Source organism: Cicer arietinum, chromosome 5, assembly GCF_000331145.2.
Source record: "Cicer arietinum cultivar CDC Frontier isolate Library 1 chromosome 5, Cicar.CDCFrontier_v2.0, whole genome shotgun sequence".
NCBI classification, from domain to species: domain Eukaryota; kingdom Viridiplantae; phylum Streptophyta; class Magnoliopsida; order Fabales; family Fabaceae; genus Cicer; species Cicer arietinum.
Genome location: NC_021164.2, coordinates 48,006,161 through 48,024,439, shown reverse-complemented (window position 1 = coordinate 48,024,439; position 18,279 = coordinate 48,006,161). Strand labels below are relative to the sequence as shown.

The 18,279-nt window shown below is 31.5% G+C and overlaps 2 protein-coding genes across 2 annotated transcripts in view; one reads left to right on the top strand and one right to left on the bottom strand.

Annotated features, from left to right (window-relative positions):
• Nucleotides 1-4,389: 4,389 nt before the first annotated feature.
• Nucleotides 4,390-12,165, bottom strand: LOC101499894 (probable sucrose-phosphate synthase 3). The gene is made up of 12 exons (XM_004499925.4): nt 11,276-12,165; nt 10,345-10,577; nt 9,595-9,658; nt 8,835-9,524; nt 8,621-8,758; nt 8,408-8,539; nt 7,971-8,147; nt 7,651-7,704; nt 7,489-7,551; nt 6,067-6,957; nt 5,742-5,869; nt 4,390-4,894 (listed from the first exon to the last, which is right to left on the bottom strand). Exons 1-12 carry the CDS (start codon nt 11,552-11,554, stop codon nt 4,615-4,617), a joined length of 3,129 nt encoding a protein of 1,042 aa, XP_004499982.1. The 5' UTR covers nt 11,555-12,165; the 3' UTR covers nt 4,390-4,614.
• Nucleotides 12,166-15,973: 3,808 nt separating this feature from the next.
• LOC101503075 (uncharacterized) overlaps nt 15,974-18,279 on the top strand; it is a 2,708-nt gene continuing 402 nt past the window's right edge. The window contains exons 1-2 of the mRNA XM_027334692.2: nt 15,974-16,987; nt 17,081-18,242. Of these exons, the coding sequence (XP_027190493.2) occupies nt 16,173-16,987; nt 17,081-18,242 (1,977 nt within the window). The 5' untranslated portion in view covers nt 15,974-16,172. The remainder of the gene's footprint in view (nt 16,988-17,080; nt 18,243-18,279) is intronic.

Genomic DNA, 18,279 nt, shown 5'->3' with positions numbered 1-18,279 from the left:
ATGAAAAACATTGATGTAATTAAGACTCTTCAAAATTAGGAGACTCCTAAAGCATGGTTGTTTTTCAAGTCTATTTTTGCACCAATATTTGACCAAAAGAACCTTAAAAAGGTAGGTCTTTTTTCAAAAGATATTGCTGAAGAGAGTAAAAAAAAAAGATATAGTTGAGGTCAAGGCTACCAAGGGTGGAAAGAAAAAGAGAACAAGTTCAACTTGTTCAACATATCCCATTTCTGGAAGTGTCATCCAATTATCCAAAGTTGCAACTTGTTCAACATACACACTATTGAAGTAGCAATGTCGATTTACAAGGAAGAGGGGTTTGAATTGTAAATGTACCTATTTAAAAATTCCTAAAAAAGCCTTAAGATTTAACTCGAGAATGATTTTGGTTAAGAAAACAGAAAACGGAGAACGTTCTTGTTTTTATCAGAAAACGGAGAATGTTCTTGGTTAGCTTAAAAACAGAAATTTAGTTTATGTTTTATCTCAATTAATCAATCAAGCTTAATAAATAAAGAGATAAGAGAAGGAATACCACACAAGAATATATTCTGGTTCACCCAACTCGAGCTACGTCCAGTCCTCACAACTGTGAGATTTTCCACTAAGTGTTCAAAACAAAGAACCTTCTTGGTTTTACAGCACCTAACTTAGATCAACCTTGATCGTTTGGAAGCTCTATTATTTTCCACACAGAAAGTAAATTAATCACCTATCGATCTTGATAGGATTCGTTACAATCTATTCAAACTATAATTAAACTCTTATAGTTTGAGTTTTTACAATAATGATGAGATTTTTTTTATCGAATCTGATATGTCTCAACTCTTGTTTGAGATTCGATTCCTTACAAAGAATATAATAGTAATAACACAGTATGATATAAGAGTTCAGAACTGATTCTTCTTTGTGAAAATGAGAATTTCAAATATGTGAATGTGAATGATTTTCGAGACTTTGATAGCACTTGAAGTTCTGCCTTTTTCTTGGACTTTGGCCTTTCTTTTATAGGCGTTTAGAGCATTTAATAATGGTCAAAAGAAATATTGGTAGTGCTCTGTCAGTTTTGACCAAAACCAATATTTGTGATTAAAAATATTCCAGCCTTTGAACATTTTGAATCTGTTTTTGACTTAAGTTGTTACAGTCTTTTTTAAACTGTTTGCCTTTGAGTATAAAAAGCTTTGAAGCTTCTCATTTAATCATTGATGATACAACTTCGATATGGAGTCTTTAATCTGTCCAAAACAGTTTGGTGAATGATTATAAACCTCTACAGAAGTAAGAAGATCACTGTTAAAATTCTGCAAAAACAAAAATTGATTATCAATCTGGTTCTTGCAGTTTGAACTTTCTGGAGATTGATGATCAATCTGGAGATTCTGTTTTGATCATTCTGGATGTCTTCCTGATGTCTTTGTGCAGATCGAGATTGATTGAACTTTCTCGACAGTTTGGATGAATGGGTTTCAATATGTTTTAACTGGCCTGATTCGAGACCTTTTATCTTAATGATTCGAAAGCCTTCTTTGACTGAGATGAGACTTATTTGTTCCTTGTCGTGTACTGATGACTTTAGTATAAAATTCAGAGGCAAAAGCTTCGTTGAACTAGTGGAGATTGATTGGTCAAGATGTTGTGACGATCAGTCTTGAATCTGGAGATCATTCTCCATTTTGTCCAGAATGTTCTTGTTTCTTTGTATGTTCAGTTTTTAACTGTTTGCTTTGCTTGATTCCTATCTTTGAATTAATTCACTCAAAAGCACAAGTTAAATTAACATAACATTTTAGAATCATAATTAACATTCTTAATTAACCTTTGTTTATTTTCATCAAAACTTTAATTTGAGAGTTTGTTTCAACAATTGTGTATAAGTTGATGAACAAAATTTTGTCCACCATATATTATCTCATAATGAGATATGAACTCTTGAAGCTCTACCACACACTCTTGACGAATGAATGCCCAAGAGTTCTCACTCATTCCAAGTAAAGCTGCAATTGCACAATATCCATAGTTACCATCCTCTCCGACGTCAATAATGTCATCTATGAATTTTTGAATTTCAATCGGCAACCAACCGTTGAAGATAAGATCTCTCGATTGTTGAACCTTGCTGACTGATGGTCGAGGTGTGAGCTTTTTGACTGATGATCGAGGTTGCTCTACTTTATTAGATGTTACAGTACTACATACATTTGTGTCACTTCATAGAATACTTGCATCCACATACTCCCACCAAGATGGATCAAGCTCGGTTAATTTTTCTCTTTTTGATACCTCACTTTTGCCTTTTTTGGGTGCACCCTTTGTTTTAACCTTGTCAACAGGTGGACACATCGACATAGTCGATGGATACACGATCTCTTGTAATTTACCTTTAAATGCAATTTTGTCAGGTACATCAAGTTCATCAAATTTTTTCACTATCACTTCTATTTCATATTTCAAAGATAATTCTGAAGATTTACCCAATCCATCATCATGAAAAATTAATTTAGTCCACCAAACACGAATAGCGTCTAACAGAATGGAACGGAGGATCATACTATACCTGACTATTTCACATGCACAAGGTAGACCATGTGTTCTCCTAACTATGCAAAGACATTCAGACTTATCTATACCTACATACTTCACGCGATCAAACTCTGTCGCAATGTGATCTATTGCTTTTTTGGATAAAACACCATGCAAATTGGCGTACAATCTGTTACTATGTCGATGGACCTTTTAAATTGATGTTATTATCTCACTGTGTTGTAATACAATCATGAATTGAGTTCATGTATGTTTACGTAAACTGAATTCTAGTAAACGTACGTGAACTCAGTTCACTTAAACTTACGTGAAATTGAGTTCACGTATAAGTTTTATTTTTCAAACTCCATTAATTACACAATCTTAAACCACATATGTTTATGTGAATTAAGATTGCGTACATCCTGAGATTTTTAATTTTCAAACTCCATTGATTACACAATCTTAAACCATGTGCGCTTACGTGAATTAAGATTGCGTACATCATGATATTTTTAATTTTCTTCCAACATACGTGAATTCAGTTCACGTAACAACACAACGTAAGTTCACGTACAATCTCCAAATTTAGAGAAAAAAATCAAACTCAATAACAAACCAACAAACATACATTTTTAGGTCACTTTAACCACAATGTGAAGAAGAAACTGATGGGGTGTAGGTTTTGAGCGAGTGATGTGAGTTTTGAATGATTATGAGTTAGGGTTGGTGAAGTACGATGATTTTTTGATATGTGAGTTATGGTGATTTTTTGATATGTGAGTTATGGTGATTTTTTGATATGTGAGTTATGAGATATTAGGAAGGGAGTTGAATTGAAAAATAAAATTAAAAAATTTTATAAATATCAAAAGACATTTTAGGTATTTTGATTTTTATTTTAAATTTTGAAGGGTGTGGGTAGTAACGTGAGGGGTGCATGTAGCAATTTCGTTACATTTATCTTTCTTTAGATTTTCTTTTCACCAACTCTGAAATTTCTTACGGCAAACATCACTGTTTCGCATTTGTTTTTAAAACCTCATTAATTTCGTATGACAATTTGAATATTGTAAGTATATGAAATTGGAAGGAAAAATTTAATAAACTTTAGAGATATAGTCAATCATTTTTTCTTTGGAATTTTATATACCCTCCAATAATGTTCAATTTACAGTGGTGGTAGCCTTTTAAGTAAATATTGATGACCTAGAAAAATTAATTGTTATAGTGAATTGATTTCTTATAGAAATCAATTGCAGTATTGAGAGATGATAAACAAAGAAGTGAGATAGAGAGTTTAATTGCCATAAAAAATCAAAGAGGTTTGAAAAAACAAATGAGAAAGGGAGATGTTTGCAATAAAAGAAATTCAGAAGTGGTGAAAAAGAAAAAGATATAAAAATTAATAAACATAAAAAGTGATAGTAATATGGAGAGAAAGAAAGGGTGCGGAGAATATTAAAACATTTGTAATTATTTAAAAAAAAAAGAAAAAAGGAAAGAATAAATAAATAAAACAAATATTAACATAAAATCTTCTGGCAGCCATCATCAGAAATTTTTATCATATGCTTCCAATCTCCATCAGAGTTTCATTTTTTTATAGAACCATCAGTTTCTTTTATCTTACTAAACCTTAAAAAAAAGGCATTTTGCAGTTTATACAAATTTGATGTGACTTGTTTGTTGTTGTTCTATACAAGTAGTAACAAAAAGCAATTTATAACAAAGTAAAACATATACATATATATAACTGTTTCCAAAAAAAAAAACATATATAACTTCTGTCAGATTCTCTGCTTCATAACAGCAGAGAACAAAATCAAACTTTCATTGTGTGATTTGTAAAGGTAACTGTCATAGTAACTAATAGTTTTTTACAAAATGTAATAAAATATAGATTTAATTATCATTTTAGTTCCTACAAATACAAAGTTTTTTTTTCTTCGTCTTTTAAGTCGTTGATATCATACACATAAACAAATAAAAAAACTTAAGTAATTAATACCAACAAAAATCATATTTAAACCTATAATATAATATAGAAAATTACACCTATAGCTGTTTTTACTTAAGCACTTCAAATCATCCTTGAGATTTAGATAGTTCCTTCAAAGTATGAGCAATATTTTCCTCAGATGTTTCAGTAATAGATGCAACAAGAGGACTCTCATCTGGTACAACATCACCTCTTTGGTAACTTCCTGGACCTCTAAGTTTTTCTTCTGAACCTTTAGACACCACACCTTTCATGATTATTGTTTTGTGAGTTCCAGAAATCAATTCCTCATAATCAGTGTCCCCAGTTTCTCCAAGAATTACATACATGTTTGCAACATTCAGTCTCCAACGGACAAAGAGATACCTAATATATGTAAATAGTTAATTGTCAACAAAGTATTTTTTGCAATTATAAAACCATAACAAGATACCAACATTTGGTTCATTCGAGTGAAACTGGAATTGGATTCCTTAAGTAAAGTCTCGGGTTCGGGTCTTGTGGTTGAAAAAACATTGATGTAAAAAGAGACCCTATTACGTGAATAATATTATTAACAAAAAATAATATCTGACAAAGGACCCAATTACTTATAAAAATATTTTTTAATTTTAATTTTTAAAATTTGTGTTAATTTTATTTGTTAAAAAGAGGAGGTAAGAGACTCCTTGAACTCACTCATTTTTTTATTAGTACCTTAAACTCAACACAAATTTTAAAAAATATAAAATATTTTCGCAAAGTTAAATGATTTTAATATGGAAACCGTAGGATTGAACCTTAAAACTAGCTACTCTGCTTGGTTTCTACCATACTCAATATGAAATTGAGAAGTATGAAATGTTATATCATTGCTTAATACAAACAATTCAGATTCTTGTCAAATTGAAACCACCGATCAAAAGTGATATATAATAATAAAGTAAATATTCTATTTTTTCATTTAATAAGAATAAATTACATTTTAGACAGAGGTTTCAATGACTTTGAGAGAACAATACAGACTGATTTTAAAAAAGAAACAACTGCATTAGAATATTTTCATTTTTCAAGAGTCCTTATAGCTGGTACCCCTAAAGGATTTAAAGTAGAGTTGTACAAAACTTTGATATGTCATAACATGTATGCTATCATCAACCTTCATTTTTTAGAAAGTATTGAACTAAGTTTTTATAAAAATTTTGTTTAAATTTTATGATCAATAGTTACCTACCTGAGTGCCTGTGCTCTAGATGCAAGGAGTGGAATAACTTGCATATATGATGTCCCCCTGCAGTACATCAGATGACATCGTAGGCCTCGCATCCTAAGCTTCTGCCTCAAGTCATCAACTCTCTTCGTCTGCAAATTGACCCAACTTAGACATGAGACATGACATTGATACTGATACGTCGACACCCGATAATAATTTGAGAAAACTGAATAATTGAATGTAATCACATATATGTCGGTGTGTGACACTAACATACCATGATCATTTCAATCAATAAACCAAAATAGCCAATATGAAAATACACAAGTAAATTTCATTATGTTACCTTACTAAGATCCTTTATTATGTATGAGATGCAATGTGCATTACTTGATTTCACATCTTCTTGAATAGGGCTGGAAGCGTTTGCTTCACCTTCAGCAGTATTCATAAGATGCCAAATAGTTTTCTTTAAACCTTCACAACCCCAACGATAGTCGATATGCGCTTCATAATCGGGATCAGGAGCAAGTTTTCCGTCTTCAGTATAAGCACCAGGATAGTAAAGTTCACTCCCACTACTACAAATCAAAGCATCAAAATCATTTACTTGAATGTTTGCAGATTTAAGAAACTCAATTGTTTGTAGCATTGGCATAGCAGTTGACAAAGCAAATCCTGAAACTCTAGCAGTTTGAGTGTCTAGTTGAACAGCTTTAATAATTCTTTGCACTATTTGAATCATATTTTTATCCGGAGCTCCATTATCATCATACGAATCGACTGCTATAACGATCAACCTACGCCTTCGTCTCAAAAGAGGATACTTGTCAGCAGGCAGTTCAATCAATACATCAGAATCTGATTTCTTCATTTTGCTTAGTACCCTCTTAACTTGGTCTTGCATATCAGCTCCACCAGTTGCGCCGGCCAAGTCACCATCGATGGAGAGCCTAAGGGACATGTCCTGTACATCTTTAAGCGAATCATTGAACGACTCGCCAGCAGTCATGTCATCCACTGGAGTACTAGTCTGCCATTGTGGATGCCTCATCCTGCAAGCTGCTACTCGAGTCAAATAAGTGCGACAGTGTTCAGGCCATGAGAATAGGTGTATATTCTTCCAACCATTTTTCCTGCATTCATGCCATAGGTTTTTCTCTGACAACAACTTGAGCAATGCACTAGTAATTGCTTGTTGATCATGAGGGTCCACAAGCAAACCATTATTGAGAGCCTAACACATCAAAAGGAGACATAATCAGAATGAGACTGTTGCATAAGATATCAGGTAAGTGAACATTTGAGTCTACATTATTACAACAATCTTTGTGACAAAAAGATTGTTGCATTTAAATGTGAATTTTTAGCCCTATTTACTTGGTGAAAACATTTTTTGTTTCATTTTCTGAAATTTATGTTTATTTTAGCTTGCTAAAGAGAAGATAAGAGATTCTTGAAAAGAAGTATTGTGATGTGGAGAAGATGAAATATGTAGCTAGAGACGATGCATTTTCGAAAATAATGAAAACAAATCATTTTCCATTTTCTATCGTTTTTAGAAATGCTGACAATTACTTGTTAATCAGGGAATGATTTGTTTCCTAAATCAGGCAAAATATTTGATAACGAAAATAGAAAATATTTTCGCAAAATAAACAAACCCTTATGATTTTCAATCTTATCTGTGAAAATAGTTCGACACATGGAGGAAGGTCAATAATGCATGGACCATGTAACTAATATAAAATGTAAATTCTTAATTTACCCTATGAATGTCGACAGGTCCTCCATTTTTAGTGGCCACCATTGGAAGGCCATGTGCTGCTGCCTGAATGAGCATGAACAAATTCAGACTAGAAAAAAGGGCTCACTTGAAACATTAAAATGAGATCAATATAATCCAAGTAGCTTATTAGTTAAAACCTACCTCAATTAAAGTAAGACCAAAAGGCTCTACTAAAGCAGGATTTATGAAAACACCCTGAAAGAAATTTCAAATTATTAGCTCTTCATAATAATTAAAGTATAAGAATATGTTTTCGTCTTAACCCTCCGATTGCCAAAGAAAAAAACTCTGGTAATCTGAAGTTCGACTGGGAGGTAAGTAAAGTTTGACTGATTATTGTTTCAGTCAGGATTTGAACCCGGATTCTCCCAAACGATTCGCCTTTCACTTACTGACCACTTAAACCAAGTACAAGAATCTAGTTCTATGATAAAGTAAGCTAGTAGTAAACTTGGATATACCTTTGTTTTTGCCGATAAACGATATATGTCTGGAACATCAGACTGCTTGTGGTGTTTAGGGTATGCCACTTGCCCGTAGAGATCATACTTATCAATCAACTTCAATACTGTTACAAGCACACTAGCGTTCCCAGAAGACATCTCATCTATGTCATCTCTATTTCCCATTATCAGCATCTGTTTGAAAACATATTAGTTATGAAACATATACATAGACACAAACACCGATACCAGACACGACATTGACACAATAGTTTGAGAAAATGAAAAATTGAATGTAATCAAATGTGTCGGTATTGTTGGTGCCCAACACTAGCAAGTGTCAGACACCACACGTTAGATCAGAAGTGTTAGGCATATTTTAGTTCTCCTTCTACAAATATTAATTAAAGAATAGATTCCATTGAGAGGAGGAGAGTTGAATTATGTTAACTTACAAGGTTAGCAAGTTCTCTTAAGGGACGACTTTCTCCAAATGCTTTCAAAAGAGTAGTTAAGTTCTTCTTTGGATCTGGTCTTGATAAAGCCAAGATCACAGGTTTGTGAGGATTTGTAAAGAAACGCATAACCTGCACAAAGTTTATAAGTTGCAAGCCAATAATAACAATAATTAATATGCAACATATGTAAACAACATATTAGTTACTTACTTCTGACCAAATTGTAGGCACTGCTTTTGGAGAAGACCCTTCAACACCACCACCAGTAAGTTGAGCAAGCTCTCCATCAACATCAGGACAATCTTCTTGTATCACAACATTGCTAAAGTCCATACCAGGTGGAATAACCTGTGGAAAGTGTACTTCATTGAAAAATGGTCTTATAAAAAGGGACAAAGTTGGTAGAGATGAGTAAACATATTACCGCCATCCTTGGCATGTATCGACCGTGACAATGGACACCACGTCTAGCGCGAGCACGCAATACTTTCTCAAGCTTGACATCAAATCCATCATAAAGTCCCCACTGCTCCTCAATTTCTTGTTTTGTACTAGTGATAACAAGTTCAGCAGCATCCAAAGAAAGTTCTTCTGCTTCAATCCTTCTCATCATCTTATATGTTGAGTTGATATCCTCCTTTGATTGGCGTCCTTGTTTAAGAAGTTGTTCGAGTTTGTTTCTTCCGAGCGAATGACCAGTCAGAACCATCGGTACATTCAAAGCGCCCGAAAGAATAGCAGCGCTATCTCCAGCATCTGCATAATGTCCATGAATTACATATGGCCAAACAGGTTGTCCTCCACCAACTTGTTCACCCAATGCTTTTGACATATTGAGAATATGTGTTAATGCTCCATCAACAAATTCTTGAACATAAGGCCAAAGAAGTTCTTTTGGAAGATATTTATCGCGCGGACCGAATGGTATTCTTATTATATATGCACCACTGCTCTCTCCAATGTTATCATCATCGTCGCCCGCAGTTAGCATTTCTGTTGGTTCTCCATAGCTCCAATCAACTTCTGGCGATGAGATTTGGCGCGTAAATAGATCAACTCTATATACTCCTGGCATTTTCGCTAGCGCGCGAGCAAGCTCTACCACATATTTGATCTGATATACATTAATTCAAACTTTTATTTCCATTTCATTTGGAGAGACAGAGAATTTCAATTAGTAGTACCTGTCCACCAGTGTCGGAATCTCGACCAAGCTCCATGTTTTCTCCTCTTACCAGTCCATGCAAACTGTGAAATAAAAGGACAAGGTTATAGCATTATAGAAACCATGAAATTTTCACACATTTCTTGAGTTTATTTCATCAAGTACTTCATAACATTAGTGATATGAAAAAATGAAGCTACATTCAGTAACATAAATGGTTAAATTTTTATATGAATCATGCAGTTTCTTGATTGTATATACTTGACAATGGAATTCCATTTTCTTTTTTCTTGTACTCATTCATAACATTGATCTTCAAACACATCCAAACTACACCAAGAACATTTCAACAAAGAAAAAGTTGAAAGAACAAAATGCCATCATTGTTGGTTTATTACTAGTGATACTTAAAAAGTGACTCTTATTTAAGCGGAAAAATGAATAGACATTTTAGTTCGGTTAATTTAGCCATTCAAATTTATGTTCCTTTAAATTAAAGAACGTCAATCAATTTAGTCCCTCAATCAAAATATTTCTTTAATAAACATATATCAAAGCCAATAAAAGACTCGAAAAAAAATTATGGTGCAAAACTCGAAAAAATGATTAAATTGATTGATATTTTTCAATTTTAATATAAAAGACTAGATTGCTATTTGCAATTGAAGCAAAACTAAATTATTCTGCTGATCACTTATAAACGAGAAAAAAAATGTAAAACTATATGCCACTACGACAAAATAGTAAAGCTAAGGAATTAATGTCATACCTTATGAGGACAATATAAAGCTTCTTTTCCTTTTTATCATCAGACCACACTTCCAAATTAGAAACCTGCCTCTGGAATTTCTTTCTTGGAGTCTCACTTTGCACCATCTCAACAATATTGTCACCTTTCTCTCCTTCTGACAAGTCTTCTGACAAGTCCTCTGTTGCCTCTCTGCGTCCTTGTTCTCTCTCCCATCTTCTGTTCGTCACTCTTTGGACTTCCTCCCATTCCAACTTCACAACAAACCACACAAATGTTGTGCATTCATTAATCTTCTTGCATATGATTTAACTCCCTAATGAATGAATACCAAGCATTGAACCAAACACACAGACACCATATAGGATACTGATACTGACACGTCAACATCGATAATAATTTGTGAAAATGTAACTACATATATGATGCATCGACATCAAACACTAACACGTGTTACACACTAGACACTCCTTCTATTACTCTTCTTGCGTATGATTTAACTCCCAAGTGAATGATACTTCCCTCAAAGTTGTTGGATGAAGAACCATGTATATTCAATGTTTTAATGCACAAGATTGTTATACACAAGAAGATAGCACATGCACTATCAAGATTTACTAACTTTACATTCACGTCTAACACACGAAAATTCAATATTTTATCACATCACTTTATTTTTGTAACTGCACTTTAAAATTAATTGCTTGTAGCAAAACTAGTTTACACTATATATCAATTAAACTTTATTATACCTTATTATGTCAATTTGGCCATATGAACTTAATGGAAAAATATACACATGACTAAGTATACATCATAGTTCTAAATGGCAATTGCAGTTACACCACAAAATGCAACTTCTATGTCGCAATCGCACATAACTCCAAAATTATTATATTACCATCATAAAAGTTGCAGACCATAATTTAAAACTATGATATAGAGAGATAACCTGCTTCTTCTTTCGTGCAAGGTGCCAAATACGCCAACACATGTTCTCCAACCTTGAACTTCTCTCCCTTGTGTTGCGTGTGGCGACAACTTTGATCCAAGTGCGATATAAATCAGATTCATCAACACTTGCCACCACTTCTTCCACAAAGTACTTTGTTGGATTGAAATGTCCTCCATCTCGTAGTGTCACTTGTGCTGGCTTTTGCTCTTCAATGGTTGATGCACCAGTTGATAGTATAGCCTCTAGATACCCATTTATCCATTCATTTCCAGCCATCACTATACTTTCTCACTTTTTTCAATCCTCAACAATGTTTTAAATTGCAGGTGCAGCTACGATTTTGATATTGTAGAGAATTATAGTCAAATATAATTCATATAATGATCTTTGATATTGTAGAGAATTACACTAAGATTTGTATGTGTGACTGATGTAATGTCAATCAAAATTGACTACGATCTTTGATACCATATAGAATCTCTGTCAAATATCATTGATACCATAATATTTGATATTGTAGAGAGTTGCGGTCAGATGTGACCGACACAAAATCAATTAGTAGCAATTTAGTCTTAGAGAAATAAAAGAAAAGAAGAAAATTTAGAGATTTTAAAATGGAAAAGTGGGTTTGTTTGTGTTTGTTTAAGCAATGCAATGTTCCTTGAGAATAGTGTAAGTGAGGGGAGGTTTCTTGAATGGCAAGGAAGCAATAGAATTGAAAGAATGAGAAGGTGTGATGGTGGTTTAAGGCGTTGTTTGTTTGGAGAGAATGAAAATAGGTAGAAACGTGTTTTTGTTGTTTTGATTGTGATGTGAAGTAAGTGAAATCATGGTTGCATGGGGAAGAAAGAGGAAAAAGGGTGTTTAGGATTTGATGTGGAAGTGTTCAAAGGAAGCGATATTGGGAGAATTACGAGATTGGAAATGATGAGAGGAGAAGGAGATGGCAAAGGAGAGTGAGCCACGTGGCGTTGAATGGTGGGGCATGCAGATACACACGTGTAATGTGAAACTAAACACAAGGAGAGAGAGTTCTCTTTTAGCAACCGTTGTAACTTATAAGGTAATAAAACAAATTTTAAAATAAGACTTTAATAAAAAGAAATAGTGATGTTTATGTTACTAACAATAATATTTTATTATATTTTTAAAATTTCATTTTTTTAGATGCATAATATTTTAATTAAATATATCAATAGTCGTATTGTTTTATTATTATAGAATTTTTTATTTGTTGTATTAATTAAATTTTATATTATTTTGATTTTTAAATATATGAAAAATATTTTTGTTGAAAGCTTAAAACTCTTTGAGCCGACTTTAACCATTATTATGAACAACAATAATACATTTTATATTTTCAAATCTCTATTCAACACTCTATTTTATCTTTATTTTAATTTTATATTGTATTATTAATCTATCACATAATTATCTTTTATCTTTATCTCTCTCAAACTGTATACACTCCATCTCTATGAAATGTACATCAAATATTTTTCTATTATGAAAGCCAATTGAAAGTTATTTTCTTTTAATTCAAAGTTGCTTTTGAAAAATTATGGGTAAGTTACCCACAATTAATTAAAACTAGTCATATGTATTTTTCTATATTTTTTGGAATTGGCTTAAATATTTTTTGTCTTTTAACTTTTATTAAATATTCATTTTAATTATTTATTTTTTGAATTTCGGCTTATATATTTTATAAATGATGAACTTAGTCATTTTTTCAAATACAACAAACACTATAACAATAATTTATTATTAAGATACTTTCTAACATTTGACAATATATGCTCATTATAATATTTTTTTTTCAAAAAAACATCTAATTGGCTCAATAGAGATTTGCACTTGAAAAAAAAAATTCTTCTAACATATTTAAAATATATCTAAAATCTTTAAAATAAAAGACATTTATTAGAATTTTCTATATTTTTATTTTGTTATAGTCAAGATTACATTGTGTTTGCTATTTGTTCATGCTTTTCTTTGTTGAGTTACTTATTTGAAAAATAAGCTTGATTGTGTATGTTTTGATCGATACACTAAAATTGGTTAACCATATAAAATGTCAAACAGCCATTGAAATTGTTTGTTTTTAGAGTAATATCTTAATTTTTTGTGTACAAGATCTTACTTTACTTTTTTTTTTTTATATAATGAAATTCTACTTGGTAAAAACTAGTTAAAAGTTTATAGTTTATAGCTTATCACTGATAATTGTTAAACTAATTAAAGTGTTTGATAAAATTAACAGTTTAGTAAATTTAAAATGTAAAATGATATATTCTTAATTAAAAATAATTTTTTTATTAATTAATGCTTAAAATATATTAAAAGTAGTCATTTAAAATTTACTTATTTTTTAATTTAACAATCTGATATATTTTTTATTTATTTATTTATTTTAAGTTAAGATAAATAAATAAATTATTTACTTTAAAATATTAACTATCTTAAATTAAAATTATTTATAAATAATTTAAAATTATAATAAATAAATTATTTATTAATTTAATATAATTTTTTATTTATTTAGCTAGTTTATTTTTATAAAATTATAATAAATAAATCATTTACTTTGAATTATTATTTATTAAAATTAAAATAAAATTAAAAACTACAATGAATTATACAAAATAAAAGAGAATTACAAATTAATAATGAATGAAGTAGGTATATGCCATTTTTGATGAGTGCACGTACTAGGTAGCACCAATGTGTCCAAAATGGATTCACTATGACTGTACAACTGCTGCAATAGAGAAAACTTTAAGAATGTTGTAATGTTTCAAATATAGCCTACACACTAGCATCAATCACCATGTACCTAAATTATTCTATCACAATAAGAACCATATCCCCTATTGTGTGAGCGTTCATTACATCACCCGTGTTGTATGTCACAACCAGAAATATTCAATACACACAACACAATTTCTATTCGACAAATATACTCCTATACAAATCAAAATATACAAGTGTTTGACCAAAAATGTTCTCTCAATTTATATATACTCCAAACATTTCAACGGATTTGTAAACCATTGTGATAAGAAATAGCGGAATCTAAAATATTATCTTGCATGAAGCTAATTTTAAAATGATAATATTTTACATGTGTTATTAAATCTTCAATACAAATGATTTTCTTCTAAATAACCTACACCACCGTAAACCATATTGTCCCAACTTTTGTTTTTAATATATGTCCCCTTGATATCATACATGAAAAACAAGACAAATGACAACTTCCTACGTTGGAAAACATTAAACATATTCAAAGCCATTTTGAATTCTCAATCCAAATTCTTGAAAATAATGGGAACGGGAAAAACAAGTGCTGAACTGATTCAACAAGGCCGTCTCAAACATTTTAGAGACAATGTTTTAATCTTAAAAATTAAGTCCTTAGTAAAAAAACACTAAAAACTTAAAAATAATCATTCTATGTTTGTATTGTAAATAACATCAATAACATAAAATAAAATTTCTAAATAATATTAATAACATTGAAACCTTAATTCTATTTTTTTTATTATTATTATTTTGTCCAAAATCTGGATTCTTTTTTTTTTTATTTTAAATATGGACCTTTTTTTTTTTTGAGCTCTATAGTACAGAGTGAATTTTTATCTTTTATTAGTATTTTTTTGAACCTTATAATACTCTTATAAAAAAATTTGGGCTCTATACAGTTGGTCTGCATGCACAAGCCCATTATAAGCCATGCGATTTAATAGGGTTTTGTACCAAGCACCCCCCCAATTTTACCTGCCACCCCCCAGTATTTTTTAAAGACTAATATACCCCTCTGTAAAACAGTATACCATCATTCCAAAAATTACCATTCTGATTTCACACCCCACCACTTTCGAAAATTTAGAAAAAAAAATGTTGGATTCAAAAGTTTAAAAGTTTCGAAATGAATTTTAGTAAGTTACTCGAAACTTTTGTTATTTTAAAACCTTCAAAATGCAATTTCTTTCAACAAAATTCAAATTTTCGAAACTTTGGATAAACACCAAATTTTCGAAATGGGCAGTATTCGAATATTTGCTTGCATTTGAAAGTTTCGAAATACACTAATGCTTCGAACATTTGGCATTTCACGAAACTTTCGAAATGGAGTTTCGAATTTTACAAATTTTCGAAATGCAATTTGGTCTTCGAAAGTTTGGATTTTCACAAAAGTTTCGAATGTTTAAGATTTTCGAAAATCAGATTTCGAACTTTTTCAATAAGTCAAAGTTTCGAAATGTATTTTAATTTTTTTTAAATTCAATATTTATGTTAGAAATTATTTTTAATTTTTTTTAAATTCAATATTTAGAATATTATTTTTAATTAAATTTGTTACTAATTTTGAAATTAGGTATGAGTAGAGTTGATGTTTCTGCTTCAAAAAATGTTATAGATTCTACAGAAAAATTCACCACTGATCAGGTATTATTATAACTACTAATGATTTATCACCAATTAAATTTTTCTTACAGCTATATAGTTAATGTTTTATTTGAAACGTATTTTGTAGGTATTTTCTTCTCGAGAAGCTGTATTTGAATGGGCAAAAGCCATTGGAAGACAAAATGGAATTTTAATTGTTACCATTCGATCAGATTAAGCAAACGGAATTAGGGGAAGAAAAGACAAATTGATTTTGGGATGCGAAAGATGTGGAAGATATAAATCAGAATAAAAAAAATCAGTAACTTGCTCTCATAAGGAAAACTGTCCATTTACTCTCAGATGTGTACCATTAAGTGTCGGTGAAGGATGGAAAATTAGTGTTCGTTGTGGGACACACAATCATGAATTACTTGATACTGTAACCGGTCATTCCTATTTGGGGCGTTTAAACGAAGAAGAGAGGAAATTTGTCAATGATATGACAAAGTATAAGCTTGCACCCAGATTCATTCTAAATGCTTTGAAAGTGAGAAATGAAACCAATGTCACTATTCCCAGTCAAATATATAAAGCAAGGAGTACTTATCGATCATCATTGAGAGGTCCGTACACAGAAATGCAGCATCTGTTGAAGTTAATACAACAAGAAAATTATGTGCATTGGACAAGAAGACGGGAAAATTCTGATATTTTGAGAGATATTTTTTGGACGCATCCTGACTGTATAAAGTTGTTAAACACATTTCATTTTGTTTTGATATGTGATAGCACATACAAAACAAACAGATATCGGTTGCCATTACTTGAAATAGTCGGTGTCACTTCTACTAGTTTGACATTTTCAGTTGGGTTTGCTTATTTGGAAAAAGAGCGACAAGATAACTTCATCTGGGCATTTGAGAAGGTACGAATGTTGTTCAAATCTGAGTCTTTGATTTCTAAAGTTATTGTGACTGATAGAGATCTTGCCATGATGAATGCGATTAGTGTTGTGTTTCCTACTTCAATACATTTGCTATGTCGTTTTCATATTGAAAAAAATGTTGGGGCAAGATGCAAACAATATGTCAAAAAGGATAGACAAGAAGAAGTAATGGATTTATGGAAAAAGATTGTCTATTCGACTAGTGTGGAAGAGTATGATCATCATTTGCAACAATTTGAGATATTGTGTGCCGATATTATTCTTTTTGTTGATTATGTGAAAGATTCATGGTTAACACCTTACAAAGAAAGGTTTGTCAACGTTTGGACCAATAGAGTGATGCATTTGGGGAACACAACATCTAACAGGTATTTTTAAAATATGAATTGTGTTGTTTTAGCAAACATGATTTACTAGTTTATGTGATTTGTTTTAATTTGTGTTATTTAATTTATTTGTAGAGTTGAGTCTGCTCATTGGAGATTGAAAAACATGCTTCAAACTAGTTTTGGTGATTTGTGTAAAAGCTGGGATGCAGTGAATATGATGTTGAAGAACCAAATATGTATCATTCAGTCTTCTTTTCAGAAAACCATCAAGGATGTTGAGCACGGGTATAATTCACAATTTTTTCAAAATCTACATCACTGTGTATCAAGAAAGTGTATGAAATTAATTGATAACCAGTTGGAAAGGGTGAAGATTGTAGGCACTAACAAAACAGAATGTGGTTGTTCAATTAGAACAACTCATGGATTACCATGTGCTTGTGAGTTGGCTAAGTTGCAGATAAATGGTAATGCTATCCCTTTAGATAGCATTCATGATTTTTGGAAACAGTTAAGCATTGCACATGAATTAGAGGATGAAGAATCTTTATCAGATTATGACTTTTCTGAAGAGTTGGAAGCAATGAAAGCGTACATGAAGACACACGATATTATAAGTCAAAGGATATTCAAGGCAAAGGTGCGTGAAGTTGTATTTCCACATACCACATCAATACTTGCACCACCAGAGAAAGTGAGAACCAAAGGAGCTGGTAAAAAGAAAAAAGAATTTGATACTCCTCGTGATCCTTCATATTGGGAGTATGTTGATGCCTCTCAAGAATCTGCAAAGGCAAGGCAACCATCTCAATCATCTCAACGTTCTGCAAGGCAACAATCTCAATCATCTCAACATTCTTTTAAGACACAATTTCCTACTTATATACGTCCGTATATTGAGGACATAGTAGATGTTGTGGCTGATGGAAATTGTGGGTTTCGTGCAATTGCAGCATTGCTAGGTTGGACCGAAGAATCTTGGGCTTTAGTTCGATCACAATTGGATAAAGAGATTGGTCTACATAAAGATGTTTATTCTAATGTTTTTGATGACAATGTTGAATCAGTGCGGAACTCATTGAAAATATCAAAATTGGGTGCTCAAGGAAAAGATAAGTGGATGTCTTTACCAGACTTGGGTTACGTGATAGCAACACTATATAATGTCATATTGGTGTCGTTGTCTCGTAATCTGAATATGACATTTTTCCCGCTAAACAAATCACCATCGAAAGAGACCTTTGGGCAGTCTTTACTAGCAATTGGATTTGTTAACGAGAATCATTGGGTACAGGTAAAATTAATGCTTAATGTTGTTTATTAAATTAATG